The 17,031-nt window shown below is 44.6% G+C and overlaps 1 protein-coding gene across 2 annotated transcripts in view; it reads right to left on the reverse strand.

Annotated features, from left to right (window-relative positions):
* ACSL1 (acyl-CoA synthetase long chain family member 1) overlaps positions 1 to 13,401 on the reverse strand; it is a 40,924-nt gene extending 27,523 nt beyond the window's left edge. Inside the window, exons 1-2 of one of the 2 annotated variants that reach the window (XM_075751976.1) lie at positions 13,272 to 13,401; positions 4,016 to 4,243 (exon numbers count right to left, since the gene is read on the reverse strand). In XM_075751976.1, the coding sequence (XP_075608091.1) occupies positions 4,016 to 4,210 (195 nt within the window). In that variant the 5' untranslated portion in view covers positions 4,211 to 4,243; positions 13,272 to 13,401. Of the gene's footprint in view, positions 1 to 4,015; positions 4,244 to 11,949; positions 12,059 to 13,271 lie in introns of those variants that run through there. The other variant, XM_075751975.1, reaches the window with a different exon arrangement.
* Positions 13,402 to 17,031: the final 3,630 nt, after the last annotated feature.

Here is a 17,031-nt window from a genome sequence, read left to right on the forward strand (position 1 = left end):
TATTTGAATGTCTTAAGGGAAGGAAAAAGCCAGAGTCACAAATCCAAACTCTTACTACTAGAAAATACTGACATCTTACTGTTTATTTATATGCTATCCTTCTACATACTTTAGTAGAACTTGAGCCAAATAGAATTATTTGGGGATTTAAAGCAAGATTTAATATATTTGACAGCTACATACTTGCACTCAAATCAATAGTCAAAGTTGTTCAGCTATCAGTCACCAATGGAAGGAGCAACCTACAAGCAGACAGATCCAGATATGCCTACAGTTACAGACATTAAGGGTGCAACAAGCTTTGCAAGACACAGGACTAACGCCCTATTTCTACCATTACTGTAGTGCAGAAATTCTTAACAATACAGTGCATGATTGAGTATAGCATGAGTCTCAGCAATGCAGTCTCACACTAGTCAGACTTTATTTAGAATTACTCTTCATTAGTCTTGTCTCCCCTGCTAAAGACAAAGGATTCAAGCGGATCCTGAAAGATTTTTCACCTATACCTCTGCACAATCAGGTTGGGAGCTTTGAAGACAAGAAGGTTTCTTTCAATGAAATGTAACTGCAGTATGCATACTTTAAAGATTGTACTCCACATCTTTAGTTGTGGCATCTACTCTAGAAGAGCTGATACTTTCAGTAATTCTTTGTACCAATATTAAACTAAGTGTGCAATCTTTATGCTCACTCAGTGATGGTTAAAATGGATCACTGAGTGGTGATGGGTGCTGGCCTACTGTCCTGGTTTCAGCTGAGAGGATTGATTTTTCTTCATAGTAGCTAGTGTGGGGATATGTTTCGGATTTGTGTTGGAGACAGCATTGATAATATAGAGATGTTTTTGTTCTATGGACCTATTGCTGAGCAGTGTTTACATGGGGCCAAGGCCTTTTCTGCTTCTTGCACTGCCCTGTCAGCGGGATGGCTGGGGGTGGACAAGGAGTTGGGAGGAGACACAGACAGGACAGGTGACCCAAACTGACCAAAGGGATATTCCATACTATATGACGTCATGCTCAGTTTATAAGGAGCTTGGGGGAAGAGAGAGGGGGCAGCGGCGTTCGGAGCGATGGCGTTTGTCTTCCCAAGTAACCATTACGCATGACAGAGCCCTGCTTTCCTGGGGATGGCTGAACACCTGCCTGCCCATGGGAAGTGGTGAATGAATTCCTTGTTTTGCTTTGCTTGTGTGCGTGGCTTTTGCTTTACCTATTAAACTGTCTTTATCTCAACCCACGAGTTTTCTCACTTTAACTTTTCCAATTCTCTTCCCCATCCTGATGGGGGGGGAGTGAACGAGCGGCTGCGTGGTGCTCAGCTGCCAGCTGGGGTAAAACCACGACACCTACCAAATCAAAGCTTTTCGGAGACGGGAGGTGACCTGGAACAGCAATAAATAGGATCTTTTTCCTCCCATATAAAGATATGAAGACTTATTATCAAAATATGTAGAAACCCTACTTCAGTCACTGACTTTAATTCTTAGAAGCCAAGGAAATAAGTCACAAGTAGGAATTAGGCAGAAGCTTATTTCTAGTTCAAAATTGTTATCATTAATGGACAAGTAGCGTAGATATTAAAACAGTAGAGAAGTAGAATTGCTTTCTGCCATGTCTTTTTTTGGAGCACATTGCTTACTCCTTAGATCTTTTCATACTATATTGCTTAGCCAAGACATAACTTGAGAGCAGTATTTGTTATTTTTCTTCTGTGGAAGTGACAATCCATCTTAACACATCTTAGTAAGAGAATGAAGTGAAATGAAATTTAAGCAAAATGTAGTGTGAAATGGAGTCCCAAGCACTGTATTACATTCTTGTTACTGTTATAAAAGTATCAATTCTAACAGACACTTGAAACTTGCTTCAAAATCATACATTCTCATTTGATTACAGTTTGGTACAGTTTACAACATTACATTAAGGGCTGTATCTGAACTGTCAATACACAAAACTGGATAGATCTTGGTCATTTCAACATGTTCTCAAAGTTTGAGCTCTTATCACCTTATCATGCTAATACTCAGCTGTTTTTATTTAGGAAGACTGGACAGTAGAAAAACCTATTAAAATGTATCTTCTGAAGAGACAATGAAAAATAATGCTGTTACACTTATCTTGCTGTGATCAGAGATCTGCTGTTAATTAGAATACAAATCAATGATGCATTAAGTACAGAAGTCTCATACTACCAAACAATGATTTCAATCACAGAACCCAGCAGTGCTGAGCAATTAGCTTGAAGAATTAAAGGCAGCAAACTGAGACTGCTGTCAAGAGTCTAAGCAAGTAAGCTTTTGTCCCTGGTTCTATGGCCAGTTAAGAGCCACTGTTTTACATCTTCCAATGCAAAGCTCCCCAAATCTGCTGAAGTCTATACTGACTAGTAAGGCCCTCCACAGCTGGAAAGCTTTCACTGCTAGTTTATTCCAGCCACCAAAACATTCTGCTCTACAAGACTCTTCCACCTACTAAGCAACTGCTGTCAGGACTGGGAAAGCTCACCAAGAGAAGTAAGATCTAACCTCTGGACCCCTACTCTACATGTGTTCCTTGAAAAGAGTTATTTTTTGCAATTCTCACATTGCCAGAGCATATTTTTGTTTCCCCTTTGCCTAATTCTAATAGCTTAGACCGTTACTTGCTACAGTAACATGACATATCAGTAAGCTTACTGTTACCACACTGGGAAAAAGATTAGGAAATAAGTGTAGTAACTGAACTCTGAACTTTTGAATGGAGGGGGCAGCTAATGCTTCATTTTTCAATTTCACTATCATGAAACATTGCAAAGAAAGTGCCTGATTTCAGGCTATGACAGGAGTTTGCTTCACTAAAGTTCATGAAAGTTTACCTACTGTAAATGTCAAACTGCTCTGCCACATTTGTTTACATCAATTTGTAGTCACACCTGCTCTTAAGCACAAGAAGCCATATTAATTGCACTTGAAACAGGACAATTGGATGCAGTCTATCCACACAGAAGAATGTGCTGTAAAGGGAGACTTCAGTTGCAGGTATATATAAAAATATCTATAATGGCAATTTCTATCAGCAGTAATGCAAGAGACTGGCAGCTTTATAATACTACATTTTGTAATTATCTCCCTTGAAAAATCACAGCCTTTCAAAGCTGCCTCTTTCCTTCAAAAAGAAAGGAAACACCTTGCCTAACCTGAAGAAATACAGCGGCACTCTTGAAAGAATTAAATAAGCAGTAAAAATATTGATTCTGTAGTGAACAGGGGAATTGATACAACTGCTGCTCAGGAAACCCTAGCCATCTAATCAGTTGTCTATGTTTACTTCTAAGCAACAGTTCCTCCCAGTCAGACTATTTCCATACTTGACTTCACTATTAAAAATACCACCTACCAGCAACTCTATGTCTGCCTCTAAAAAGTGTAAAACAAAAGCTAAGCTAGCATATCCAGAGTTTAGCAGGTGGTTGCTTTAATTTCAACTTACTTCATGGTTGGGATCTCTTGGCAGGACTAATATATCTTTCCACAGACCATGTGAGGACAGTTAGTACCCTCTTCATGCTTGTAACCCAATATAAAGTCTCATCTGTCAGCTATTATAAACTTAGTATTATAACAGAAAAGTATTAGCCTAATCAGTATACACCAGCATACATACTCTGACCCCAAGACCTAATTTAATAGGTCATCACTGAAGCACACGTCCAGGAATTGAGAACTACACTGTGACAGTTCTAACATTCACAAGTTTCCTCCCACCATTCGGATCAGAAACTCAGTTTTCTCAGCACAGTCTCTTATGTGCTAGTTACCACCACAACCCTTAAAGTAGTTTTCAAATTCAGAAAGCCAAAAAACTGAGTTCCAGCCATATTTCAGAAAAACAAAACCAAACATGCCCTAAAATGTATTCCCCCCACACTACAAGTTTAGAAACACTTATGTAAGTCAGTGTTTGGTCTCTCTCAGTGCTGCCTGCAGGCTTCAAAATTCAGCAAACAGCAGCATCCATTAAGTGACACTTACCTCTACTTCCACAGATTGCATTGCTAAATCACATGGTGGTTTTAGTGCTTTTGGTCTTGTTGCGTACCAGTAGGTTGTGAGGGCTGCAAAAGCCCCAAAGCCCATCAGTGTATTTGTCGGAAGGGTGCGCACATACTGTCTGACATCCCCAAGTTCTGGCATTCGTAGGTGTCTGAACAACTCATGTGCTTGCATTGCAGTTCAGTGCAGTTGTCCTGATGCTGGAATCTGTTAATATGAAATAAAGTTACACACAAAGATTTGCAATCTCCTTTCAATTCACTGTTGTAGGAGAGCAAAGTATGCTCGTCCTGCTAGCTTCCCACTATCAAAATAATTTGGTCTGCCACTAGGCAGGCAATGCCTTTAGATTTCAGTCATCAATGTAAGCAAGCAATTACTGGTTCATACTCTAGAAAAACAGGTGGGGCTGACAGGAGGCAATTTCTGCAGGGTTTTAATATTGCTTTTAACAGAGAGTGCATTTTAATAAATCTTTTGCCTTTTTTTTTTTGAAGGACAGCATTTCACAAGTGCTAAATGTTCACTTGTAGAGTAGCCTGTACTATAAGACTGAACAGTAAGCATCAAACAAAGATGTCAGGAGTGTAAGATGTTAACTTGCCTGCATTAACCTAACAGGGAGCATCACAATCTTACAGTAACATAGCAGGATTTTTCACCTCTATTAAATAAACTCACTCTTTTCTACTCTCCCTTCAACTGTGCACAGAAAACTCACTACAGCAAGCTGCCTTCACAGCCAATATCCTCCCATACCTCCTCTATGCTAGCAAGCTTCCTATTTCTCCCAGCGATTATCTCTGATCATGAAGCAGACTAAAGCAGCCTCTAAGGAGGCCCAGGGCAGCAGCACACAGCAATATAATCAAGCACAGGAAGCACATTTGATTTGTCACGTTCACACAGAAGGAAGAGCCGAAAGAGGCTGCTCCCCACCAGCGCTCACTGACATGGATATTCCACAGCATGAACCAGCTGCGGGGGGGGGTGGGGGTGGGGGTGGGTGAGGGGATTGCAGTCAGCTCAGCTGGTGCTCTCCTCTACAGCCAAGGTCTCCCGGGACGTTTGTCACATGCCAGACCCACCAGCTCCTGCCCACTAGGTGAGAGGTAAGCAGCAGGCAGCCGGCCCGCCCGGGGCCAATGGCGGCCCGCGCCCAGTCACCCCACCGCCGGCTGAAGGGCCCGGCCCGGCCCGGCCCGGCCCGCCCGGCAGCGCCGCTCACGGGCGCCTGTCACCGGCTCAGCCTCACGCCGCCCAGGGACAGCTGACAATGGCCGCTGCCGGCGTGGGGAGGGCAGGGGGAAAGCAACGCCGAGATGTATTTACTCGGATAATTTCGATCCGGCCATTTCCCATGGACAATAAAATTAAACAGAAAGACCTAAAGAATGTCAAAATGTGCGTTTAAATAGCTAGAACGTGCTGCTTAATGCTACACTGCCATCCTGCAGCAGTGTATGAGGCACTGAAATCCAAACAGGCAGAATTATATGCTTCTTCATTTTAAAGCCAACTATACCAGGCTAAAATTTCATATTTCTATAGGAAAACTTCTAGTTTACAGTCTGCCCTTGAAATCTTCACTGTTGCAATCAGTTACAACAAGAGTTGCCTAGTTCTCAAAAAGTCTAACCAGTATTTGGACAAGATTTTTTTTTTTTGCTCTTTGTAGCAAAAGCCATAAGAAATAGTTCAAAGGCCCACAGTTTCACAACATTAGCAGGACAGGCTGAAGTAAGGTCATGGATGGGGACAGCATCAGGATGGAATTGAGTTCCATCTCTGGAAGAGTCCTGGACCCATCAATAGCTCCCCAGCCTGCAGGCACTGCCCGTCATCCTCCTCCTCCTTTGCTCTTATGGCATAGCCTCAGGGTACGGGACTGCATCACCCACATATATAGTTCAGGGCCACTACAGAAATGCCTTTTGATTATTTGCACTGTGATACACAGCAGAACACACTCAAAGCCCACAACACACTGGGCTGTAGTAATGGAAGGTAGAGAAGAACTGGAATATTAACAAGGAACCCCTTCATCTTCCCTTGGCATAAAAAAAGTTTAAAAAAATAAAGTACTGACTTAATAGCTAGGATTACCATGCTGTTGCTTTTATGCATCAAATCATGGTCATTAGCATTGCAGGCATGAAAACTATCTCAAGTTCTACTATTCACAGATGAGCAGTAAGAGTAAAAAAGTCATTTCACAAGGCAGTCTTGGCTTACAAGTTAATTTTGGGTATATCAGACACCATGTTATGAAACTAGAAAAAGGGGGCTATAATGTACCTAAGGGCTAAAAGCAAGCTTAGCTCTTTCCTCCTCAAGCCCCACAACAAGCACCTTTTAAAACAGATACTTGCTGTCCTCTCTGCATTAGTCATGATACACACACTGTATGATTTAGGAATGCAATGTAATTAGAGAGTTACACTTTCAAAAGGCTGTGGTGCCATTACAGCTAACAAGAACTGAAATAAACATGATCATTTCCTTCACGTGAGTCCCATTTTACTCAAGGATCTGCTACCATTTCAGCCTAGGTGAAGAGAAGGGATGCACATCACTACTTTTCATTTCCTTGACCAGTTGTTTTAGAGGAGCCTGTAACATAAAACCTTTCTTGAGCAGTTATACTGCAAGTTATCAGTTATGTAATGATATATTTTACTACTTGGGTTTATATTGAGGGATGACTTATTACACCTTCTGCCTCATCAGCACAAAAAACAAGGTTAGGGAGAGCTTTCTGCAAGACTAAGCAATTCCTAGCTTTAACACTATCTGCTAAGTCATATCAACTCTTGTCTTCTGTATTTAAGACAAAGCCAGATGCAACAGGGAGAATAAATACACATTCTTAACATATGCATCCAAATATGCCCCACCAAGAAAGGGGGCTTCAAGGCCTCCCAGCCTTCTTTGATTCATCTCAATATTTACTTGGCTCATGGTCCAATCACATCAGATGCCCAGGGTCTTTACCATGACCAAGGAGAACAGCTTAGAGCCTTTAGATTGAGATATAAAAAGCTCTTCCCAGTGGAGCTAGGATCTGGCTTTCAGTCCTTTTCCTCAGGGAAGGACCCAGCTAAGTCTGCTCACTCAAGACAAGCAAAAAAGCTGTGCTCTCTTCACAAACTCAGGTCCTGCAATTGCTTCTCATCCAGACAGGATCCAGATCACAAGGAATGGAATCAAACTCAGCCCCAGTGCAATACAGGGCACAGCAAGTAATTGGAAGTCACAGCTGGAGGCCCAAAGAAAGAGGATCTGGGGTAAGAGAAGTACCAGTCTGATACTCAGGTTGCTACATGTAGCAAAAAACTTGGAGCAGAATGGACAACATTTGAGATCAAGGCACTTTTTCCTCAATACAAGCAGCAAACCTTTATTTGTTTATGAGGGTAGAAACAATACCAGACAAATATTAGTAACAGGGCAAAGTTGCTTGATAACTACCTGTCCTGGCCACCTCCACAGCAACAGCAGTTCCCAAAGTCCAGCCCAGGAAAGCATCCCTCTGAACTCATATCAATTCAGTTAAGGAGTTCTGCATGACTCAGACAAAGCCAGCCCTCTGCTCACACATACCCCGCAGCACCCAAGACTCATTCTTTACAGCAGAGCCAGTATCTCAAGGCAACGACCCAAGTTGGCAGGACTCCGCCGTTCTTTGCTGCTCCTACTCTCAGTGTACAATGGGCTATTTACAGCGGGCAGCAGCCTGCCTATTGTCTATCCATAGCCAGACATCGTTCGAGTGCAATGGAAGAGAACAGGAGAGCAGCCGTCAGCTTCTGTATTGCAAAGAAAACAACCCCAAGAACCAATGGCCTTTCTTCCTCTCTATCCCAATATTTAGACGAACAGCACACTTGCACTGCAGTGACCTACCATAAAGGCAGGGCCACCATGTGGCATAAAAGAAATGGCTGTATTATTTCTACAGCCTCTTGCAGGCAGGAGAAAGCTACAAGACAAGTTGCCTATCTCTTACTATGAGCTACAGGGCACTAAGATGTTTTCACTAGCATATGCTGGAACCACCATTGCAGTTCATTGTTGTCTTATTGTTACAGGTTATGCTGCACAGTTCCCACGGATCTGTTTTACTTAAATCTTTCAAAGGATGAATGAAGACAGACTTAAGTGCAGAATCATGTTCTAGCTCCTTTATTGAGTACAAAAGAGGGTGCAACAAATAGCTTTGGCAATTAACAAGAGAAAGCCTTTTGTCTTAAAATACATAATCCTAATCTCAGAGTGCATTTACAATCAGCTTAAATTTGAGTCAGTCCAGCCTGTCCCAGAAACATGCTCCCACAACCCTCTTTGTGCTGGCTAGGCACTCATCTGGTTGTGTAGCCACACTAGGGAGGTGATCTGGCAAACACCTTTTTCCTAGGTTAGTTCTGATGCTAGTTCTCATCAAGATCAACTTTTGTTTGGATGCCCAGATAGCCATTAGGTCACAGAAGAAAATCAGACAGCACAGCTGGGGAAGGGATGGACTGTTGTAATACTACACCTTAAGCACACAACTCCAAAGTGCATGCAATTTCTCCCCCTACCCTGCAGTCAAGGTAGTAACTTGACTGAGGTCTTGCAAGAGCCTGTGACAGAGCCAAACCATAACCAGCAGGGAAACCACAGCCACCCTCAAGATACAGCAAAGGAGGTAGATTCTCATTCTACCTAGGCTATAAAGGAGAATCCTCAGTTGAAGCCTTACATAACATGAATACACCAGCAAGATGCCTCCTGTGGTACAGCCTGTCATGTATGACGTGACAGTCTCTCCTCAGCCACAAAGGACTTTCCCAAACAAACCAAGTACTGTTGAACTGTCTAATCCACTACTCTGCCCCTGCCTCCTCTCCCAAATAAAAAACTAAACATCTCATCTTACCTAGAATCACCTATATTGCCTAGCCAGCCTTCAGAGCCCTGGAACCTTCCTTTTGAAGCAGTAACTGACAGATTCACTTTCCTGCAACAGTAGACAGAAGAACTAAAGCTGTTAGTGAGGAACCCATCCCATGCACAGAGAGGAACCAACAGGTCCTTAGTATTCACCCCCTACCTCCAAATCCCCCCAGTCTGGCTCTGAGCAACCACAGGGCATCATCCAGTTGTTCAGGGTGTCTTTGCTGGTTCAGTTTCTGTTCCTGCATTCAGGACAAGGCAGGACCAGAGGGAAGAAGCCTGGAAGCTGGATTCAGCCCCATCACTTAGGCCACGGTGATTTACTTCATAAACTGCAATTGAAGTTAAGACTCTTGCTGCAACCTTTAGGGAGCACTACATCTGATACTGATGTCCCAGCTACAATGAAAGTCACAGCCCTGTCCTCAGACTTTTGGCTGCAATCCTCTTTCAATCAAATAGAACAACACCTGGATTCTTGCCTCTTAATGATGTCCAACAAGTAATCTGAGTGAGGTCACTGGAGTTTATTCAAGTTCAGGAGCTGAACCACATGACAAGAACCTGCTCAGTGCCTTTTGTGCAATTACAGTCCTCCAGCAGCTTTTGGTAACCCTGTATATTAAGGAAAACTGGTACTTCCCACTAAAACCCTTGAGAGTGATCAATGTGAGTTTTCTTTGATCTATGTCTATACACACATAACATGTCACTAAACAATCTTATCTGTTTCTCATCTTCAAAGACCACAGAAGATGCTTATAAATGTCTATTTTACAGCCTAAATTACTATCCATTAGAATTGCATCCCTACAACTCTGATTTGCAAGTACATCATGGCACTACTCTCTTAATTTAACCTCAATCCAAATACAGTTTAGAGAAAAAATATAATCACCCTACAGAAGCAAATTGCTACAAACCAGCAGTTTGCTTGTGGCATTAACAGCTTGAGTAGATCATATCGACCTATTCATTCTACTCCTCCCAGGAAAGGGCTACTATTCAGGAAACCCAGTATGCAACATGAAGTTAACACGTGCTTCAAGTGCTCACCTGATACTCTGCAAGAATGAGTTCCTTACTCATACTTCTGTCACCTGAAGTCTAGCAGAAAGCAACCAGGGTCAGGCACACTAAGCCACATTGCATCACACTAGAGAGTGTTTACATTTGGGAGGTTTTAAAAAATCATAACCCTTAACACTGAGACTGGACTGATCAGTAAGTACTGACAAGAAGCAACTGGTTCACTGAGTGACCTCCTAACACCAGCATCACAAGAACAAGTAAGACAAACCAAGCAACCTCTTGGCCTTAGGTATTAAGGTATCCCTATATTTCCTCTGAGTCAGTGACAGCAAGCATTTTCTTCTAGCTTTCCTAGGAAACTAATCCATCCTCACCAGGCTATTAATGCAGCCCAACTGCAGAGGCCAAGTTCCAAAACAAGGCACATGAAGTATCACCCTAAAAAGCTTAGGGGGTCCAGGTTTAAGAACAGTAATTCCTACAAAGAACAGAAGCCTTTTCTGCAAACAGGACATCATGCACTTCTGCTATAAGCCTTAAGCAGTCCAACTACAAAAACAAAAAACATCTTTCCTGTAAATCTCTATAAAACCGTGCAAGCTGTTTTCAGTCAGTTTTGGACAAACTACTAGTACTACTAAGATTCAAATCCTAACCAAAAGAGTATTTTACCATTATATTTTACTCTCTGTAAATGAGTAACTTGCAGCATGAAAGGCAGCAAGACAGAGCAGAAGCCTTGTGTTATCAAGTGTCCTTGTTTCAGGAGTCAGGCGGGACCTGCAGAAATGCAAGCCCCCCCATCTGCAGCCAGGGTTCAGCCTAACACCTGTAAAGGTCAGTGCTGTACAGCAGTGCTTCCTTGAGCCACACGGCATTGTGGGCACTGTGTTCCCAAACAGAACCTTTTACCAATTAAAAAAAATCTCCCCTCTTATTTGTGAGGATTTCTGTGGAGTTACCACTGGTTATATTTAAAATGTTTTAATATTTTAACATATCTGAACTTATTTAGCACAGCAGGGAAGTAGGATATGGCAGACAGTCTACTGATTGGACTACCAGAAGCCCAATTTATCAAGCAATGTGTCCCCTTGGGCCAGAACACCTCTCTGCTGCACACTTGAAAAATTTTGTGCCATTAGCCTTTTGGAGCCAACCCATTTCAATCAACTATATTACCAATATTTAGAAAAAAAACCACAAAAGTCTACTACTATCTTCTGTTACTCATATCAGTTAAAATGCTGTTTTCTTGGAGGGGGAAAAAAAAAAGAAACCTTTTACTCTTCCCCACTGGAGATCAACACACCTAGAACAGAGAAGGTATAACCCACTTCTCTCTCTTCCAAGAAATTCCATGTGAGATTAATTTCTGGTGGAACAATGAGGTAGGAGAACCAGCTACAAAGATTTTACTTAAGAAACAGGAGAATCACTTACCCAAATAAGTATTTCGAAGTTCTTTCCTTCAATTTTGAATTACTGGTCTTGTTTTTCACCGATACCAACCTTGTACTTGCCCTTGAAGCAAAAGGCTACTTGGGGGTTTGCTTCTCAAGAACTGAAGACTTACTTCCAACCCCTTGTTGGCTGATTTGTAATTGTAAAAGAACATCTACCAAATTTAGAACCTGCCTTTTAAATTCATTATAATCACGCAGTCCTCAAAATAGGCTAAGGCCATTTGCTCAAGACCTTGAATTGAGTACACTATACACAACAGCTACTTGTAATTACAAGCTTTATATTATCTCCATCAGCCATCCTCAGACATTTTCATATTCTACTACAAGCAAGCTAGATATTCTTGGACTTCAAACAATCAGGCAGTAACAATATGGTTCCATGAGAAACTTTGTATTTCAGTTTTTGCATTATTAATACTGCTATTGTTGCAAGAGGAAAAGTTTTTTTTTTCAGTAAATTCAATGCCTTCTTACACTCAGAATTTCTTGATCCAAGAAACCTGATCCAAATCTCTTCAGCTGAGAAGTCTCAAGCCCATGAGTTTGAGAGCATGTTCCAAAGCAGAGAGGTGAATACAAACACTCCTGAGCAGGCTCAGGAGATTGCACGGTTTCCTGTAACGCAACGTGGATGAAAAGAAATCCGCTAACACCACATGGAATAACTCTATGGTCCTGGTACAGATATAGAATGATGGGGCTTCAATAGCAGTTTCTTTAGATGCCATACTTTCCTATCACAGGACCTGACCATCCTACCTCAGACTCTAACCCAAGCAAGGCATACATTTACATGTATTGCTAGGTCCAAGCGGGTATCTCTAATACCCCAGACAGCTCACAGACATGCCCTTTAGAAATTCAGAAGGCTTCAAGTGTTGCAATTCCTGTTCAACAGAAACAAGAAATGTATGTACCCTAGAACAAAAGCATCATGTAACCAAACTAAATCCCTGCGCTGTAGCACTGCAGGTCCTACCTAACAGCAGGGAGGAGGCCTGCAAAGTCAAAGTCACTCAACCTTCCATTTTAGGCCACTTTGCCTCACACTACATTTCCATGCATGCTCTTAACTGCTTAAAAAGAAAACAAGCAGCTTCGAGTACATGCTGCACTCGCGCCCTTAAGACCAACCTACTTGAAGACAAGGTCCAGCAACTAAACACTAAATCCCTCAAGTTAAGACGCAGCCCTGCGCTCCCCAGTCCGCTGCCTGGCTCAGCGGCCGGCCAGCGCAGGGCTTCGCTTCTCCGGGAGCAGGGCCGGCTGGGGCGACCACCCTGCGGCCCGAGCTGTTTACCCCGGGCCGGGGGAGAGGGCAGCTCTGGAGCCAGAACAATGCCCTGCCAGCCAGAGCTGCCGCAGCACTGAGGGGAGGCCGGAGAGAGCCGGCTACGCTTTCCTGAAGGCTTCTGTGCCGAGTAGAAGCCAAGCCGGTTCCAGGGGACGCCGATCCCACCGCGGGGCGGAAGGCAAAAACCCCGCAGCCCCAGAGAACCAGCCTGAGGGGACCGGCGGCAGGACCGCCCCGCCGGCACCCGCCGCCCCTCACCGCCAACCGCCCGGCCCCGCAGATGACAGCGGCCGCGCGGGCCGCCCCGGCCCCGCGGCGAGGGGCCGGGCAGCAGCGGCTCCGGCAGGCCCCGGCGGAGCCAACCCGCCTCAGCGGCGGCCGGGCTGGTTGCTGGCGGCGCGTTCCTGACAGCCCCCGGCCCTGCGCCGCCCCTCAGCGCGGCCGGGCCCGCGGCCTCGTCTCCCGCCCCCGGGCGGCAGCGGCACCCCCGAGCCCCGCTCACCTCCCGGCGGCAGCGGCAACAACAACCACAGCTGTACACGGCTCTCCCGGCGCCGCCCTATTTAAGCCGAGCACGGCGGGAGCGGCCGTGTGCGTGTGCCGAGCCCGCCTCCTCCGCCCGCCCTCCCACCGTCCGCGCCGTCCGGCGGGCGCTAGGGCCTCGGCCCGCCGTGTCCCGCCTCGCCGCCGCACCTCCCTCCTCGCCCCTGCCCCTGCCCGCGGTGCCACGGCACGGCCCGGGCCCTCGCTTCACGGCCTGCCGCGTCGGTGCTTCCTCCCCCCCCGCCGCCTGGAGCAATTTCCGTGGCATCGCTCGGGTGTTCCGGACTGCCTGTGCCACAGTAATTCATACACAGCCCCGGTGAGGGCGGTGGGAATGCTGTACATGCGGGCACAAGTTACAGGGAGGGCACAGTGAAGTGAGAAGAGCATGGGCACTGCAGCGTGCATCACTTAATACCTTACAAATCTAGGACGACAGCTTACTAGGGAAGTTTTTCTTACAGCTTGGCAAAAGACGTCTGCGTCTGGTATAACTAGGCTGAAGGATGGTGTGTTCCGGTACGAAAGCGTTGGAAGAGGACGATGACTTTGTTGCAATCCGGGGAGTCATCTGCTCATCACCCCCAAACTTTGTGAGGGGGCTGCGGGTTTGAGGTACTCGCGGTAAGGCAGAGGCTCTTGGGGCCGCGGCAGCGACCTCTGACAGTTACGTTAACTGGCTCTGGTTTGGCCACGTGCTTCATCCACTTGTAAATCATCAACCCACATCTCAAAGTCCCGCTATGTTGCACACTCTGCATTGCTATAGCTTTCCTGTGTTTCGTGGGTATTATTTGGGTTATTTTAAGTGTGTGTGTGTGGGTTAAGGCTATACACATTCATTTATAAATACAATATTTTGTAAATTATTGGAGGTACTTTTATTTTACCTAAAGGCAACCATTGTTTCTTGATGCTTCATTTTATATACCAGGCATACGACTTCCTGCAAAACAGAGTTTTTAACAAAGGAACGAGCCTCTATTCACTTTTTAGCACAAAGGAGGAAGGCCCTTGTGAAGCTGCTGATAGTCCCCACTTAACTGCACTTGGGTTCACACTGGGGAGGGCCTCAGAAATGCAAAATAAATGCCTTTCTCAGGAAAGGAAGCAGAAGCACATAATCCAGGAGTGCATCTGACTGCAGCTGCTAATGGTCATGGAGTCCATAGCACCACTAAAGCTAGTCCAAGTGAAGCCCCAAAACACAAGCAGCATGGACATCAGCTGCTCTGCCATGGTTGGGCTCTACTGATTTGTTCCTATCGCAGCACACTTCGTGCTCATGCAGACACGGTCAGACTCTGCCAAGTGATTTTTGATTTAAGTCCAGGGTTTTCGATAAAGGAATCAAGTGATGTAGAAATACACCATCTCAAGCACTGGTGACTTCATGTTTTGTCCTGAATGCATCAAGGTTCCATCTGCCAACCACCTAAACTCATTATGATTTTACCTACTATGCTATTTAATCCTTCATTATCACATCTTTGTCCACATCTGGGTTTCTAAAGGCCATAAACCACATGTTTTAGCCCTCTCAGAGCAATTTCAGTGAACTGATTTATTCTTGTCTCTCACTGGAAATAGGGTTTTTAAAAAGCCTCTCTATCTCTCATACATAGATTTTCATGATCCCTGTCATCAACATGAAATTACAAAAGTCCCAGCTATGCAAGATTTAAATAAGCATCTCACTAATGCCAGGTATCACCTCTCTACTACACACACACCAGATTACACATCCAGGGACTACATTATGCTCTGAAATTGGCTTTTTTCCAGCTGATCAGAAAAGAGAGGGACCCAGTCTCAACAAAACTATGTAAAGAAGCATATATAGACAACAGAGAAGTAGGAACTGTACATAAACAAAATCTACAATGACAATATTGGACTGCCTTACACAGCGGAGCTAAGGAACCTGGGGCTCCCGTGGATCAGCGGGAACTAAGACTCTTTAGCAACTACATATGCATTTTTAATTATATTTGAGATGTCACCAACTCTTTTTATCGGTGTACAGGGCATACAGGCTCTAAACATATTTCACTAGGGAAATCCACTCTCATTAAGTAAATCAGATAAACCAAATAAGTAAATAAAAAGACCCAAAAGTAGATTCTGGCTTTCTCGTTTAAAGGGAATTCCCTGTATTCCAGTCTGTGCCCATTGCCTCTTGTCCTTTCACTGGGCACAGTTGAGAAGGGTCTGCCTCCATCTTCTTTCCCCCCAACAAGCAACAAGACCCTCCCTACCTCCAAACTTTCCCTTGTAGAGGCTGAGCAATCCCACCTTGCTCAGCCTCCCCTTGTATGACAAAAGCTCCAGTCCCTTTACCATATTCATGGTCCTTCACTGGACTCTCTCCAGTATGTCCATGTCTGTCTTGTACTGGGGAGCCCAGACTGGACACAAATCTCCAGGTGTGGCCTCACCAGTGCTGAGTAGATGGCAAGGATCATCTCTACTTGACTGCCTGCACATAGGGATGGACTACTGTTGAGCTTGGAGAAGGTGATCCTTGAAAAATCATCCAGCTTTCTTGGACCCCTCTTGTCTCCAGGACCATTACATTAACAGGGCTATTACCCTGTAAATAGATTACCCAAAACAGGATTTCTATTTCAGCAATGTATAGATATTATAAAATTTTCAGCACCAGCATTTGGTGGTGAATAATATTGATATCAAAGTACTGTTCTCATATACATGTATTGGCTATCATTGACAATGTAAATTAAACATCTGCCAGAAAAAAAATACTTCTTTTTATTTTGATTTACAGGGCATGCACATCACTCTATTGAATCGGGTTATCCCAAGTGTACCATTTGAGAGCCATCCCAAGTGTGTCATTTTTATACAAAACAGACTGCCTAGCCTTCTACCATACTGTATCTGCATCTGCTATCACTTGCGTGGAATCTCAAGAGAAGAAAAACAAAGAAATGTTATGTAAATAAGCACTTCAAAATGTCTAGCATATATTGCAATTAAAAAACATGAGCTACTGGGTCCATGGAGCAGGCATAGTTACTTATGTCTTGTCAATCCTCTTCCTAGTGGGAAATTGAATTTTTTTTTTTTTTTTTTTTTTTTTTTTTGCATTTGTAAGTGTTTCATACACTTCAGAAAGGAAATATAAGTCCTGCTAGGAAGTACCAGGGAGCAGGAAGGGGGAGCGGGGTCACGCCGTTGCAGGGAGCCAGCAAGGATCCAAAGGCCACTCAGGCAGAGGCAGTGCTCTCCCCCAAGGAGCAGTCCCAGACCACCCATTGTCAGTGACACCGATGCGTTCTGCTGACAGCCCTCAGCAGATTAAGATAACGAGTCAGAGCTGGGGTCCATGCAGAGACCCAGTGGGGAGCAGCTGGAGCCAGCACCAGGACTCAAGACCAAGCTGGAACACATGTCTAGGGCTCGTCCAGGAGACAGGGCTGGAGACAAGCTACCTGCAATGTCTTTCCAGGCTCCATCCAGGAAAAACAAATCAGGAAGCTGGGAGAGCAAGGGACAGGGCTGGGAATGGCATGACCCAGGCCTGATCTTCAGTGGAGTCCCTAGACCACTGGGCAGGGGCATGGGTGGGGGTCCCAGGTGAGCCTGCTCAGGGCCATTAAGGTCCACAGGTGTCCCCAGGGCCCTGACCGTGACACCAATGCTTCCTGCTCTCACAGAAGTATATGGCATGTGTCTGGTTGCATGTCACCTGGGGT

This window comes from Balearica regulorum, chromosome 4 (assembly GCF_011004875.1).
Source record: "Balearica regulorum gibbericeps isolate bBalReg1 chromosome 4, bBalReg1.pri, whole genome shotgun sequence".
Lineage (NCBI taxonomy): Eukaryota > Metazoa > Chordata > Aves > Gruiformes > Gruidae > Balearica > Balearica regulorum.